The sequence below is a fragment of the Sus scrofa genome, chromosome 6 (assembly GCF_000003025.6).
Source record: "Sus scrofa isolate TJ Tabasco breed Duroc chromosome 6, Sscrofa11.1, whole genome shotgun sequence".
Taxonomy (NCBI): domain Eukaryota; kingdom Metazoa; phylum Chordata; class Mammalia; order Artiodactyla; family Suidae; genus Sus; species Sus scrofa.
Window position 1 is genome coordinate 75,498,076 of NC_010448.4, and position 13,813 is coordinate 75,511,888.

The window sequence follows — 13,813 nt, forward strand, 5'->3', positions numbered from 1 at the left end:
TGCCTAAGCCAGTTTTCTGTGGGTTTCACCTGCACCCAGGAGCCCCAGCTATCAAAATGCCATTGCTGGAGTTCCTGGTGTGGTGCAGTGGTTAACGAATCCGACTAGGAACCATGAGGTTGCGGGTTCGGTCCCTGCCCTTGCTCAGTGGGTTAAGGATCCGGCGTTGCCGTGAGCTGTGGTGTAGGTGGCAGACGCGGCTCGGATCCTGCGTTGCTGCGGCTCTGGCGTAGGCCGGTGGCTACAGCTCCGATTGGACCCCTAGCCTGGGAACCTCCATATGCCGTGGGAGCGGCCCAAGAAATAGCAAAAAGACAAAAAAAAAAAAAAAAAAAAAAGCCATTGCTGTGTCTGCCACCTGCCACCCCCAACCACCAGCCCTACTCACCTCGTGATCTCCTCTAAGGCTGCCTCAGGTAAAGCCAGCATCTCCACCAGCAGGGACAGGATCTCAAACAGCAGAGTGTGGGGGTTTGGGGGAGCCATGTCCATCAGGGCATTCTGTTCTGGGGACAAGGGATGGTGGTTGCCCTGGATGCCCAACCTCCCCTGCTCCACCCCAGCCCCCTGGTTCCCCCCCCCCAGCTCTGCATGCCCTGGGCTCACCCCTGCTCACCCATAGAGCAGAAGAAGCGCTTGGTGTCTGTCATCACAGCCAAGAAGTCTTTGAAGTTCACGTGACCGTCTCCTGTGGCAACCAGAATACAGCGTGGACAGGGGCAGGCATTGCAATCCAGGCATGGTTGTTAGCATTTACACATCAGGTTTGGTTATAAAAGTAATGCACAGTCAATGCAGAAAGCACAGTACACACAGGACAGAAGGCAAAAATTAAAATCTCCTCAATTAGAAGCTCCCAGAAGGTCCTGGAAGCAGCAGTCTGGGTTCATGACCCAGGTGTACCACTTACCATCTTTGCGACCTTGGCAAAGTCTCTTAACCTCATTAACCCTTCGATTTCTCATCTACAGGGTAAAGATGACCAAGACACCTTTTTCATGGCAGAGAAAATGAGGCAAAGTACGTAGGGTTTTATTGGGGGGGGTTGTCCTTTGTCTTTTCAGGGCAGCACCCTTAGCATATGGAGGTTCCCAGGCTAGGCGTCTAATCAGAGCTGTTGCTGCCGGCCTATGCCACAGCCACAGCAACGTCAGATCCAAGCCGCATCTGTGACCGACACTGCAGCTCATGGCAACGCCAAATCCTTAACCCATGGAGTGAGGCCAGGGATCAAACCTGCAACCTCATGGTTCCTAGTGGGATTCGTTTCCGCTGTGCCACACAGGAACTCTGAGGCAAAGTACTTAGAACAGGGCCATGCATGTAACACTTGCTCACTGTCTGCCACTGTTACGACCATGTGCTAATCTCTGCATCAAAACATTGTGCCCACAAGACTCCCACTTTATCCTTCAAAGCCCTGCTAGACCTGCCTGTTGCCTGTCTCTAAGCTCTCCCATTGCTAACCTGCTCTCCCACCAGGGGCCGTGTTCTTGACTATTCTGGGCCTTTGCACATGCGGTTCCCTCTTCCTAGAATCCTCTCCACCACCCTCCAACTCTCTCACTTGATGCTTCCTCTGGACCATTACTTCCTTGGAGAGTCAGACCAGGGCAGGTCAGACCCCCCCAGTCCAGCACTCTCATAAAACTCTTGTACTTGAACCACACACACCTAAGATCTAGGGTTTAATTCCAGGAGGCAAGAACTGGGTGTTTTGTTCTGTCCTGTGGCCTCAGGGCTGAAAATAAGTAGGAGCAGAGCTCCCACTATGGCACAATGGGTTAAGGATCCAGCATTGCCACAGCTGTGGAGTAGGTTGCAACATGGCTTGGATTTGCTCCCTGGCCTGGGAATGTCTATATGCCACGGGTGGGGGCAAAACCAAAACAAAGGAAAAACAGGCAGGTGCTTGGCAAATGTTCTCCAAACTACTTAGCAAATTAATGAACGGCCTCGTCCTTGAAACCACTCTCTGGGGGTGCCTAGTACTCTAATCCTCATGTCACAGATGAGTCGTGTAGGGGTCAAGCTGAGGTCAATTCCTAGCTTGTGTGTGAGGATTCACAGTCACACATCGATGGAGGAAGCAGAGTAGGACACTTGGTCTGGCGCCCAGGCTCTTCCCAGCTCTGCTGTGCTCCCTGCATCTAGCCAATCACATGCGATGTCCAGGTTCATTCCTTTCTCCCTTCCTCCCTTCCTTCCCTCGTTTTTCTTCCTTTCTTCTTTTTTTGCTGCCCTGCAGCATATGGAGTTCCCAGCATCAGATCTGAGCTGCAGCTGCAACCAACACCAGATACTTAACCCACTGTGCCAGGCTGGGAATTGAACCTGTGTCCCAGAGCGCAAGAGACGCTGCTGATCCTGTTGTGCTACAGTGAGAATTCCTGTCCAGGTTATTTCTGCCACCAGGAATACCTTTCTTCCTTCTCTCCCTGCATAACAATTTGGCTTGGGCATCGCTATTTGGCTCAGGCATCACCCCCTCCAGGAAGCCTTCCTTCCTGATTCCTTCCTCCAAACCAACTTTTTTTTTTTTTTTTTTTTTGGTCGTTTTTTAGGACTGCACCATGGCATATGGAAGTTTCCAGGCTAGGGTTTGAATCGGAGTCATAGCTGCCAGGCTACACCACAGCCACAGCAACGCCAGATCCAAGCCGAGTCTATGACCTACACCACAGCTCATGGCAAAACCAGATCAGATCCTTAACCCACTGATAGAGGCCAGAGATCAAACCTGCATCCTCATGGATACTAATCCAGTTCTTAACCCACTGAGCCACAACGGGAACTCCCCTCCAAGGCGCCTTAAGCGTTGCTTCCTTTCTAATCTTACTTCTATGTCGCTGACAGTGTGAGCTCCTTGAGAGCAGGGCTCATGGATCTGACACATCTCTTTATTCTCAGTGCCCAGCACAGGAATGAGCACCCAGAAGGCATTTAACAAGTAATGAATGAATAATACTAGCAGTCAGCCTCCTTGGATGCATTCTGCGCACCAGATATTATGCTCAATGCTTTGCCTGGATTATCTCACTCAATACTTTTAGCAGCTCTGTGAGCTGGGTACTGCTACAAGGCCTACTTTATAGATGGGGAAACTGAGACTTGGTGGATTTCAGTGATTTGTCCAAGGTCATACAGCCGGTGAAATGAGTGACCATGCCATGGAGGAATGTCCAATGACGCACACATGAAGGCCTGGAGGGAGCCATCTCAGAAATCACCTATATCTTAGGATTAGGACGTACATCTTGGTCATTTCTGGGGCTCCAGAGTAAATGAATCTGACTAGGTATCCATGAGGATGCAAGTTCGATTCCTAGACTCACTCAATGGGTTAAGGATCTGGCATTGCCATGAGCTGTAGTGTGGGTTGCAGACGCAGCCAAGATCCTGCATTGCCGTGACTGTGGTATAGGCCAGTGGCTATAGCTCTGATTCAACTCCTAGCCTGGGAACTTCTACATGCCACGGGTGCTACCCTAAAAAATAAAATAAAATAAAATAAATAAATAAAGGTAGAACAGGGCCCCTCCTTCAAAAATTATCAAGAATGTCTAGGCGTTCCCACTGTAGCACAGTGGGTTAAGAAGCTGACTGCAGTGACTTGGGTCACTATGGAGGTGCGGGTTTAATCCCTGACCAGGAGCAGCAGGTTAAAGGATCCAGTGTTGCTGCAACTGTGGCTCGGATTCAATCCCTGGCCCAGGAACTTCCACATGCTGAGGGTTCGGCCATAAAATTAAAAAAAGAAAAAAGAGAAAAAGAATTTCCAGACCGTAAGAGCTGAGCATTAAACCAAACTCAGCAACCTATGAGTGCAGGGCCCCATGTGGCTGCACCGATGTCGTGCTGCCTGTGAATGCGGCCCTGCCTGGGGCTCAGAATGATGCCTCCCCTGACTCACCATCGATATCAGCGCTCATCAGGGCATCGTCCATCTGGGCCGGTGTCAGGGAGATGCCCACGAGGACCAGGATGTTCTCCAGGCTCTGTGCGTCCACCTCACCAGGACCATTGAAGATCTCAAAGTAGCTGCGGAAGGCTGGGGTGGGCAGCGGGATTACGTGGGGCGGGGATGTTACCTGTTTCTACCATTTAAATCCCATCCCTTCCAACCACCCTCCTGCCCAGCATCCTCTATCACCAGGGCTGGGTGGAGGGACAAAATTAAAATAGTGAAAGTGGACTCACTTCACTCTGTAGGTACAAGGTCAGGCAAAGGACTCAGCTGGTGTGGCAAAAGCGAAGCTAATTAGCCACCTTCATTTTGCACCAGGAGCACATGCACTCAGGACACCCCTCTTATGTGCCGGGCACTGTGCTAAGCTCTTATAACCATGTTTTAATTAACCATGTAAGTAAGTACAGAATGCTCAGCCCCTTGTAAAAATGGGGAAACTGAGGTTTATAGATTAGAGGACCCGATAGATCTTTCTGACTCTGAGTCTGTGCCTTGGCTTTGGTCCTCGGCAGTTACTTATTTGGATGGACCCAGCTCTAGGAGAGCTTCGCTTGTCCAGACCAGAGCAGGGGACCAGGAAGGATGCTGGGAAAAATCCCAGAATCATGCCAATGGATACAAAGGTTGGGTCCTCGTCAGCTACAGCTCTAGTTGAATCCCTAGCCTGGGAGCTTCCATATGCTGCAGGTGCGGCTATAATAAATAAATAAATAATAAATAAATAAATGGAGTGAACTTCAAGGATGGGGTTCTAGGGAGCCAGAGAGCATATTCAGGGAAGGCAGAAGTGGGGGCCACTTTGGGGAGGAGCGGAGGGTGGAAGGAGGGCGCGCACCCACTCGTTGGGGGCCAGGGCAGGTGTGGCCAGGTTGGCAGCAGATGTGGACTTCTGGTTAGGCCATCTCCAGAGCCCAGAGGAAGCAGCAATTGCTCCTCCTCAAAGCATGGGGCCCGCCCCCACACATGATGGGAAGCAAAGGGCATGGTGCCTGGTCCAGGGTGGGTGTTTGGAACTTAAATTTTTGTGGAGGTGGGACGCAGTGGAAAATGGGAATCTGTTTATAACTGAGCAGGACCCTGTGGAGCTTCCTGGGACAGACCCCTCTCCCAAGTCCTCTGCCTACTTCTTCTTTTTTTTTTTTAGGGCTGTGCCCAAGGAATATGGAGGTTCCCAGGCTAGGAGTCAAACTGGAACTGCAGCTGCTGGCCTACGCCACAGCCACAACCATGACACCACAGGATCTATCTGTGTCTGTGACCTATACCACAGCTCACCGCAATGCTGGATCCCTAACCCACTGAGCAAGGCCAGGGATTGAACCTGTGTCCTCATGGATGCTAGTCAGATTCGTTTCCACTGAACCATGACGGGAAATTCGCCTACCTCTTGTTTGTAGAAAAACTTTAGTCTCCTAGGCCTTCCTCGAGTTCCAAAGAATACATTTAATCAGAGAAGTGAGGTAATGCAGAAAGAAAGGAAAACAGTCAAGCAAGTCAAAATAATAATAATTTAACCATTAAAGTCAAGTACCTTTAGTTCCTTTCCAAGGCTATAGATAATATTCTGAGCTCTGTCCTTGGAGCTGTTTTGCAGATATTGAAACCCCCATCAGGGGGAATAAGTTAACTGCATGCTAACCCCAAGCACACAGACTCCGGACCACTGGAACCAGAAGGTGGGCGAGGGTGGCTTCTGCTGACCTCTCCACGAGCCAATCAGAAGACTGTCCCCAAACTGATCACACACCCTACAACCCTCTCCCTCAGCCTGTCTTTAAAACTCTTCCCTGAAATCTGTCTGGGAGCTTGGGTCTTTGGAGCACTAGCTGCCTGCATCCTCTCTTGGTGCCCAGCAATAAATACTGCACTTTCCTTCACTGCAACCCGGTGTCAGGAGATGGGCTTTACTGCTCGCAGGCGAGAGGACCCAAGTTGGGTTCAGTAACATGTCCAGGGCAGGTGGTCTTGTTAAAAGGTGAGGGATGGTCTAGGACAGGCGGGACCCCTGCCTCCCATCCAAGGGGCCCCAACAGGGGACCAAGAGAGTGGGCTTGGGGAGTTCCTGTTGTGGCTCAGCGGAAACAAATCCGACTAGTATCTATGAGGATGCAGGTTCAATCCCCGGCCTTGCTCAGTGAGTTGAGGATCCGGTGTTGCTGTGAGCTGTGGTGTACGTCGCAGATGTGGCTCGGATCCCATGTGGCACAGGTGTGGGTATAGGCCAGTAGCTGTAGCTCTAATTCGGCCCCTAGCCTGGGAATTTTGGGAACTTCCATATGCCACAGGTGCAGCCCTAAAAAGCAAAAAAAATAGGCTTGGGTTGGGGGTAGGCAGAAACACCTCCAAAAACCAAAGAGCTTTGCAGGACTTGCCTCATTCACTCAGAAGGGCGGCTCTGGAACGGGGAAGAGATCTGGGGGGGGGTCTGGCCCCTCCACCCAAAGGTGTCCTAGAGCTGGAGTATGCCTCCCACTCCACACTGCCCCCCAGCCTAGTGGAGGGCTGAGGCAGGCACTGGGACAGCTGCAACCCCCTCCCCCGCCCCCGGCCTATAAACCTAAGGACTGAGGTCTGCCTGCCCTTCGAAGGGGCTCCCTTGGCCAGGCCTGCCCTCACCTTCCTCTTGCTGCAGCGTGAGGTTCTCCTCCTCCGACCTCTCCTCCCAGGTCTGACACACCTTCTGGAGGCAGTGCTCTTCCAGCTCCTGCCTGCAGAGAAGAGAGCCCGGGCGGGTGGGGCACACACCCAACCCCCCACCCCTCCCCACACCGAAGCTGAGGGCGGGGAGCGGGGCAGAGGGGGTCAGAGGAGGGGCCTGGGTGAGGTTTTGAGAGGTCAGGAGAGTCTAAGGGTGACCTGGAGACGGAGGAGCAAGGCCCCAGTGAGGGGATTCTCGAGGGGAGTTAGGAAGAAGAAAGGAGTCAGCAGGAGAAAGGGGCCTCAATATGAAAGAGGAAGAGCTGAAAGGCAGCAAGGAGCTGAGGGGACATGGAGCGGGAATAAACAGGTGCAGTGACAGGGACCAGAGTCTGGGAGAGAGAGTCCAGGGGCCCTGGGACACGGGCCCTGACCCCAGATGCCCTTTCTTAGGTGACCCCTACCGTGCCTTGGGGTAGTCGAGGCTCCTTTCCCTGCCGTGGTGCAAAAGTTCTGTCCTTCTCCAGCCCAGGTCTGACATGGGGACAGGCAGGGCCGTGATGGGGACTCCCATGGGGACAGGGACTGGCCCAGGGACTGGCCCAGGGGCTGGTGGCCGGGCCCGGGATGGGGCCACAGCAGGGGCTGAGGCAGAGGTCTGAGGCAGGGTCAGAGGCAGGCTTGGGGCTGAGCTGTCAGCTGGGGGGGAATTGGGCACGGGAGGGAGAGTCCTGGGGGACTTCCGGTTTGGCAGGGCGCGGGCCTTGGTGGCTCTCCGATGGGTGGCTTCCTCCTCCTCCACCTCCAGCAGGCACTTCATGAAGCCGGGCCGGGGCTTGCCAAGGTTCTGGGCCCCTGCAGCCACCATGGGCTCCTGAAGCAGCTTCAGGCTATGGTCTGGCTCCCTCCTCTCTCCAAGGTCCTTCACCTCCTGGGGACAGGGTTGGGGAGGGGATTCGGGAGGACTCCAGATAGCCAGGTTGTCCCACAAGGCTTCTCCCTGCCACCCGCTCTGTGGGGGATCCTTACCCTGCCCCCTTCCTCTCTGGGCCCCTGGGGTGGCCCATGTCTCTCCTGCATCCTATTAGACTCCCACACCGTGTCCTCCCCCACCCCTGACCTCTGCCACCTTCTGGCTCTCTGACCTGTGGCCTTGAGGGAGTTAGGCCCAGTCTCACCACTTGTTTATTCCCTTCAGTGCAATCAACACAACCTGAAATGGCTCTGTCCATGCACGTTGCTTGTCTGACCAGAAGGAAGCTTCATGAGGGCAGGACCTCCTCTGCCTCTTATTTTTTTTAGGACCATACCCTCAGCACATGGAGGTTCCCAGGCTAGGGGTCTAATCGGAGCCGCAGCTGCCAGCCTACACCACAGCCACAGCAACGTGGGATCTGAGCCATGTCTGCAACCTACACCACAGCTCACAGCCATGCCAGATCCTTAACCCACTGAGCAAGGCCAGGAATCAAACCTGCGTCCTGGTGGATAATAGCCAGATTCATTTCCGCTGAGCCACGATGGGAAGGCCTCCTCTGCCTCTTTTATGCACATCCACCCAGCAGCCAGCATGTGGTAGGCACTCGATAAATCCCCACTAATTAGTTCAGCCAAGTCAGCACCTCCTGCATCATCCCTCCAATTATGGGATATGTTGTCTCTGCCTACCCCCACCCAGGCCCTGCCACGCAGGCTTCAACCCAGCTCTTTCTCCCATTCAAAGATGTCGCTCTTGCAGTTCCCATTGTGACACAGCAGAAACGAACCGGACTAGTATCCATGAAGACACAGGTTCAATTCCTGGCCCTGCTCAGTGGGTTAAGGATCCAGCGTTGCCGTGAGCTGTGGTGTAGATCGCAGATGTGGCTCAGATCTGGCGTTGCTGTGGCTGTGGTATAAGGCCAGCAACTGTAGCTCCGATTAGAGCCCTAGCCTGGAAACCTCCATGTGTGGCAGGTGCGGCCCTAGAAAAAAAAGGAAAAAAAAGATGTAGCTCTTACTGCAGGCCTGCTCTTCCTAAAGCATCAGCACTACCGTCTCTGCGAGGTTACTCCTATCAGCATGTAAACACACTATATGGTCTTTCTTCTTTAATAGAAAAAGCTCTCCTGATACTCACACAAAGCCCTCCAGCTACTCAGTTCTCTGCTCTCCCTTTAGAGCAAAACTCCTTGAAAGAGTTGGCTTGTGCTCCACCTCCACTCTGCTCCTATCTCCAGTCCGGCTTCAGCCACCACTCCCCAGCCAGACTCTTGCAAGGCGGTGGTCAGATCTCTGGTCCCCCCAGAACCGACCCCTCAGGGGTGAAAGACACAGACGACCCCTCCATCCTTCTTCTTCAGACTTCCACTTTCACCAGCTGGCTCTCTCCCTGAGTATCCAGCAGCTTCCTTCACAGGCTCTTCCTCGCTCTTCCTCCGTTTCTGAATGTGCTGGGGACCTGGGGATTTGTCTTCCTTCTCCCTATTGCCTCTCCTGGTGTTACCCCCATTTTTCTCACATTCACATCTCCCATCCCAACTTCCCCGTCCTTCCCAACCCCAGATGTCCTTCTGACATTTCTTCTTGGGTGTCTAGAACATGAACCTACCACTTAACCAGTTGTGACCTTGGGCATGTTACTGCAGCCTTTTGAGCCTCATGGGATGAAACTTAGGTTCTTCCTGTTTGCTCCTTCCCCGGTGTCACCACCTCAGTTAATGCACCACCTGATGCTCAGACCTCAGACTTAAAGCCTCATTTTTTTTTTTTGGCTGTGCCCATGGCATATGAAAGTTTCCTAGGCCAGAGATCAAACCCATGCCACAGCAAGGATCCAAGCTGCTGCAGTGACAACGCCAGATTCTTAACACTCTGTGCCACAAGAGAACTCTAAAGTCTCATTTAAAAAAAACAAACAAACAAACCTTTCTTTGCAGAACAGATACTGACTCATAGACTTTGAAAAACTTATGGTTTCCAAAGGAGACAGTTTGGGGGGTGGGGCAATGCGCTGGGGTTGTGGGATGGAAATCTTATAAAATTGGATTGTGATGATCATTGTACAACTATACATGTAATACATTCATTGAGTAATAAAAAAATTAAAAAATTTAAAAAAACCCTGAAGTATAGTTGATTTATAGTATACTAGTTTTAAGTATATGACATAGTGGTTCAATACTTTTATAGATCATACTCCTTAAAGGCTCTTTTGATTGCTCTTTTTCCAATCTACCTTTCCACCAGGCAGATGATGACGTCTGTATTCACGAGTTGCCTAGTCAAGTCAAGGAACTAGGAAGTGGAGTTCCTGTCATGGCTCAGGGGAAACAAACCCAACTAGTATCCATGAGGATGCAGGTTCAATCCCTGGCCTCGTTCAGTGGTTAAGGATCCAGGGTTGCCATGAGCTGTGCTGTAGGTCAAAGACAAACTCAAATCCCACGTTAATGTGGCTGTGGCGTAGGCTGGCAGCTGCAGCTCCAATTCAACCACTAGCCCAGCAACTTCCATATGCCACATGTGGCCCTAAAAAAAGACAAAAACAAAACAAAACAAACAAAAAAAAAACAACAACTAGGAAGTGGCAGAGTTTGCAGAGTTGGGGATGGCTGGGAGGGGGATGGGAGCCTCCTAGGTGTTCAGGGAAGCTTTGGGATGTGTGCTGTGACTAACAGCAAATGGATGGAAGAAATTCATACTGATGTGGAAAAAGAGCCATAATCTGGGGGGGAACCCAAGGGCTCCAGAGTGTAAGAGCAAACTTGACCCCCACCCAAGATGCACACACAAGATGCAAACACACACATGCATGCACATACGTGTGCACACTCACACCTTCCCCAGTTTGACTCCGAGGACTGTCCCATTTCTGCCTTTGTCCCCTTCCTCTGCCTGATTTCCGCCCCCCCGCCCCCCATCCCCATTCCCACTATAGCTCTACTTACAAGTGGAGGAACAGACCCCAGTGCTGGCTGGATCTCCACAGCCTGGTCCCTAAACAAGGGAGAAACCCCAGGTGGGAGAAGGGCTCAGCTCAAGGCTTGCCCCTTGCACCCTGTCCCCAGGATGCTCAGGTCCACAACCCCAGCTTCTTCCTCCTGGCCTTCTAAAATCAGAAGGACCTCTCGCTCCTTATGGGAACATGGTGATTGAAAATAGGCCCATTGGGAGTTCCTTGGTGGCTCAGCGGAAACAAATCTGACCAGCATCCATGAGGACACAGGTTCGATCCCTGGCCTTGCTCAGTGGGCTAAGGATCTGGCGTTGCCATGAGCTGTGGTGTAGGTCACAGACGTGGCTTGGATCTGTATCTGCTATTGCTGGGGCTGTGGCCTAGGCCCCTAGCCTGGGAACCTCCATGTGCCGCAGGTGCAGCCCTAAAGCAAAAAGAAAAAGAAAATAGGCCCATGGAACCAAGGAATTTTGGTATCAGAGCTATTATACAGATGGGGAAACGGAGGCCCAGAGAGGCATGACTTGACCAAGATCCTACATCATGTCACGATCATCAGGACTAGGAGTTCCCATCATGGCTCAGTGGTTAACAAACCCGACCAGTATCCATGAGGACATGGGTTCGATCCTGGCCTTGCTCAGTGGGTTAAGGATCCGGCGTTGCTGTGAGCTGTGGTGGGGTGTAGGTTGCAGACATGGCTCGGGTCTGGCATTGCTGCAGCTCTAGCATAGGCCAGAGGCTACAGCTCCAATTAGACCCCTAGCCTGGGAACCTCCACATGCCATGGGTGCGGCCCTAAAATGACAAAAAAGAATAATAATAATAACAGTATCAGGACTAGAATTCACCCCACTTGTAACTTAGCAGAAAAGCAATCTTGTTGGGTCAGGGAATGGGGTGGGGGGGCATCAGAGGATGCCTTACCTTTCTTTGGGTGTGTTAGGTCTTGGTGTGGATGGTGAGGAAGAGTGGGCCATCTTTTCCTCCAGAGTTGCCATGGGCATTGCTTCCTGGGAACTGTTGTCATGTCCCCCTGGGCCACGCTTTGGCAGAGCACCCTGTGGCCCGATGGGTGGGGTGTCCGCCTCCTCGCAGGGCTTGCCCCCCGGTTGCTGCTGCCCACAGCTGTCCAAGGTGCAACAAGGCTCCACTACGTCTGACTCACTCGCTGCCAGGTGCCCTGGGGTGGGCTGACTCTCTGGGCCCTGCCAAGGACAAGGACCTCAAGATGGGGAGCTCTGTCCTGGCTCTCAGGTGAACCTCAACACTCACTCAGAGACTAGCTGTCACCACTTACTCTGGTCCGAGCACTGCAAGCATTATCTTACCAAGGTCTCCCAGCACCCCTAGAAGGGAGCACACATTCCCCCACTTTGAAGGATGAGGAAATTGGGGCCCAGAGGATGCATGGCTGACCTAAGGTCAGAACCCATGCTTCTCTGTGCGGTAGAATGGAGCCCGGAGAAAGTGAGACGGTCCTCTTTAAGTAGGATTTCCCAAGGGACGTTTCAAAGAACAAGAGCCCTCATGACATTCCCTGCAAAGGGTTTTTGTTTTTTTTTAAATTTTTAAAATTAAAGCATAGTTGATGTACAATATTGTGCCAAAGCGGGTTTTTGCACTAACAGATTCCAAGACTTTATGAAGTTGCTATAATCAACACAGCTTGGGAGTTCCCGTCATGCTTCAACAGCTAATGAACCCAAGTAGCATCCATGAGGACTTGGGTTTGATCCCTGGCCTCGATCAGTGGGTTAAGGATCCAGCGTTGCCATGAGCTGTGGTATAGGTTGCAGACATGGCTCGGATCTGGTGTGGCTGTGGCTGTGGTGTAGGCTGGCAGCTACATCTCTGATTCGATCCCTAGCCTGGGAACTTCCATATGCTGTGGGTTTGGCTCTAAAAAAAAAAAAAAAAAACCAAAAACAGACAGTGTGGTGTTGGAATAAAAACAGATAAATAGATGAATGAAACAAAAGTAGAGAGACCGACTCACACATATGTGGTCAATTGATTTTTGACAAAGATGCAAAATCAACAGAAAGGTTGGTGCTGGGATGACTGAACAGCCAAATGCAAAAGAAGAACCCAGATTCAACATTCAGACCATATACAAAAACTAACTCAAGATGGGTCATAAACCTACATGTTAAACCTAAAACAAAACTTCTTGAGGAAAACATAAGAGAAAATCCCCTGTGACTCTGAGTTATGTAAAGATTTCCAGAAAATAACACCAGAAGCACAGCCATAAAGAAAAAATGGATAAACTAGACTTCATCAAAATCAAGAACTGGAAGTTCCCAAACGGCACAGTGGGTTAAGGATCCGGCATTGTCACTGCAGTTCTGTTATTTGAAAGTCACTATTAAGAGAACGGAAAAGACAGTTCACAGACTGGGAGAAAACATTTGTAATTAACATATATGATAAAGGACTTGTATTCAGACTACATAAGAACGCAAAACTCAAAAATAAGAAAACAACCCAATTTTTTAAAAAAGGGTAGAAAGTAAAAACACAATCCATAAAGTGGGCTGTAAATCATAGATCTGATAACAATCTGGTATCCAGGTCACCCAAAGAACTCTTACAACCTCAACAATAAACTGACTAATTCTGTGAAAATGATGGGCAAAGTATTTGGATAGACATTTCTCCAAAGATACACAAATGGCCTGTACGCGCATGAAAAGATCCTCGACGGGATTAGTGATTAGGAGAATGAAGGTAAAGACCACAATGAGATTTCGCTACGTACGTATGAGAATGCTTAGAGTTAAAAACTGACCACACCAAGTTTGGGGGAGGGAGTGGAGCAACCGGAATTCTCATATGTTGCTGACAGAGATGGAAAACGGACAACCACTCTGGCGAAAAGTTTGGCAGTTTCTTTTCTTTCTTTTTTTTTTTTTTTTGGCTTTTTAGGGCCACACCTGAGGCATATGGAAGTTCCCAGGGTAGGGGGTCGAACAGAGCTGCAGCTTCAGGCCTACGCCCCAGCTACAGCAACGCTGGATCCTTAACCAATGAGCGAGGCCAGGGATTGAATCCGCATTCTCATAGATACCAGTTGGGTTTGTTCCCTCTGAGCCACAGTGGGAACTCCCAAGTTTGGCAGTTTCTTAACAAGTCACATATACAAATACTGTATGGTCCATTCTACTCTACGGCATTTATTTGCCCCAAAAAAATGGAAGCACGTGTACACATAGACAGGAATGTTCCTTATTTGTAAGAGTCCAAAGTTCAAACAAATCAAATAT

The 13,813-nt window shown here is 50.9% G+C and overlaps 1 protein-coding gene across 1 annotated transcript in view; it reads right to left on the bottom strand.

Moving 5' to 3' along the window:
- SPATA21 (spermatogenesis associated 21) overlaps positions 1 to 13,813 on the bottom strand; it is a 41,448-nt gene that overhangs the window by 12,348 nt on the left and 15,287 nt on the right. Inside the window, exons 4-8 of the mRNA XM_021097598.1 lie at positions 7,072 to 7,688; positions 6,587 to 6,678; positions 3,914 to 4,051; positions 617 to 688; positions 389 to 506 (exon numbers count right to left, since the gene is read on the bottom strand). Coding sequence (XP_020953257.1) covers positions 389 to 506; positions 617 to 688; positions 3,914 to 4,051; positions 6,587 to 6,678; positions 7,072 to 7,688 — 1,037 coding nt within the window. The remainder of the gene's footprint in view (positions 1 to 388; positions 507 to 616; positions 689 to 3,913; positions 4,052 to 6,586; positions 6,679 to 7,071; positions 7,689 to 13,813) is intronic.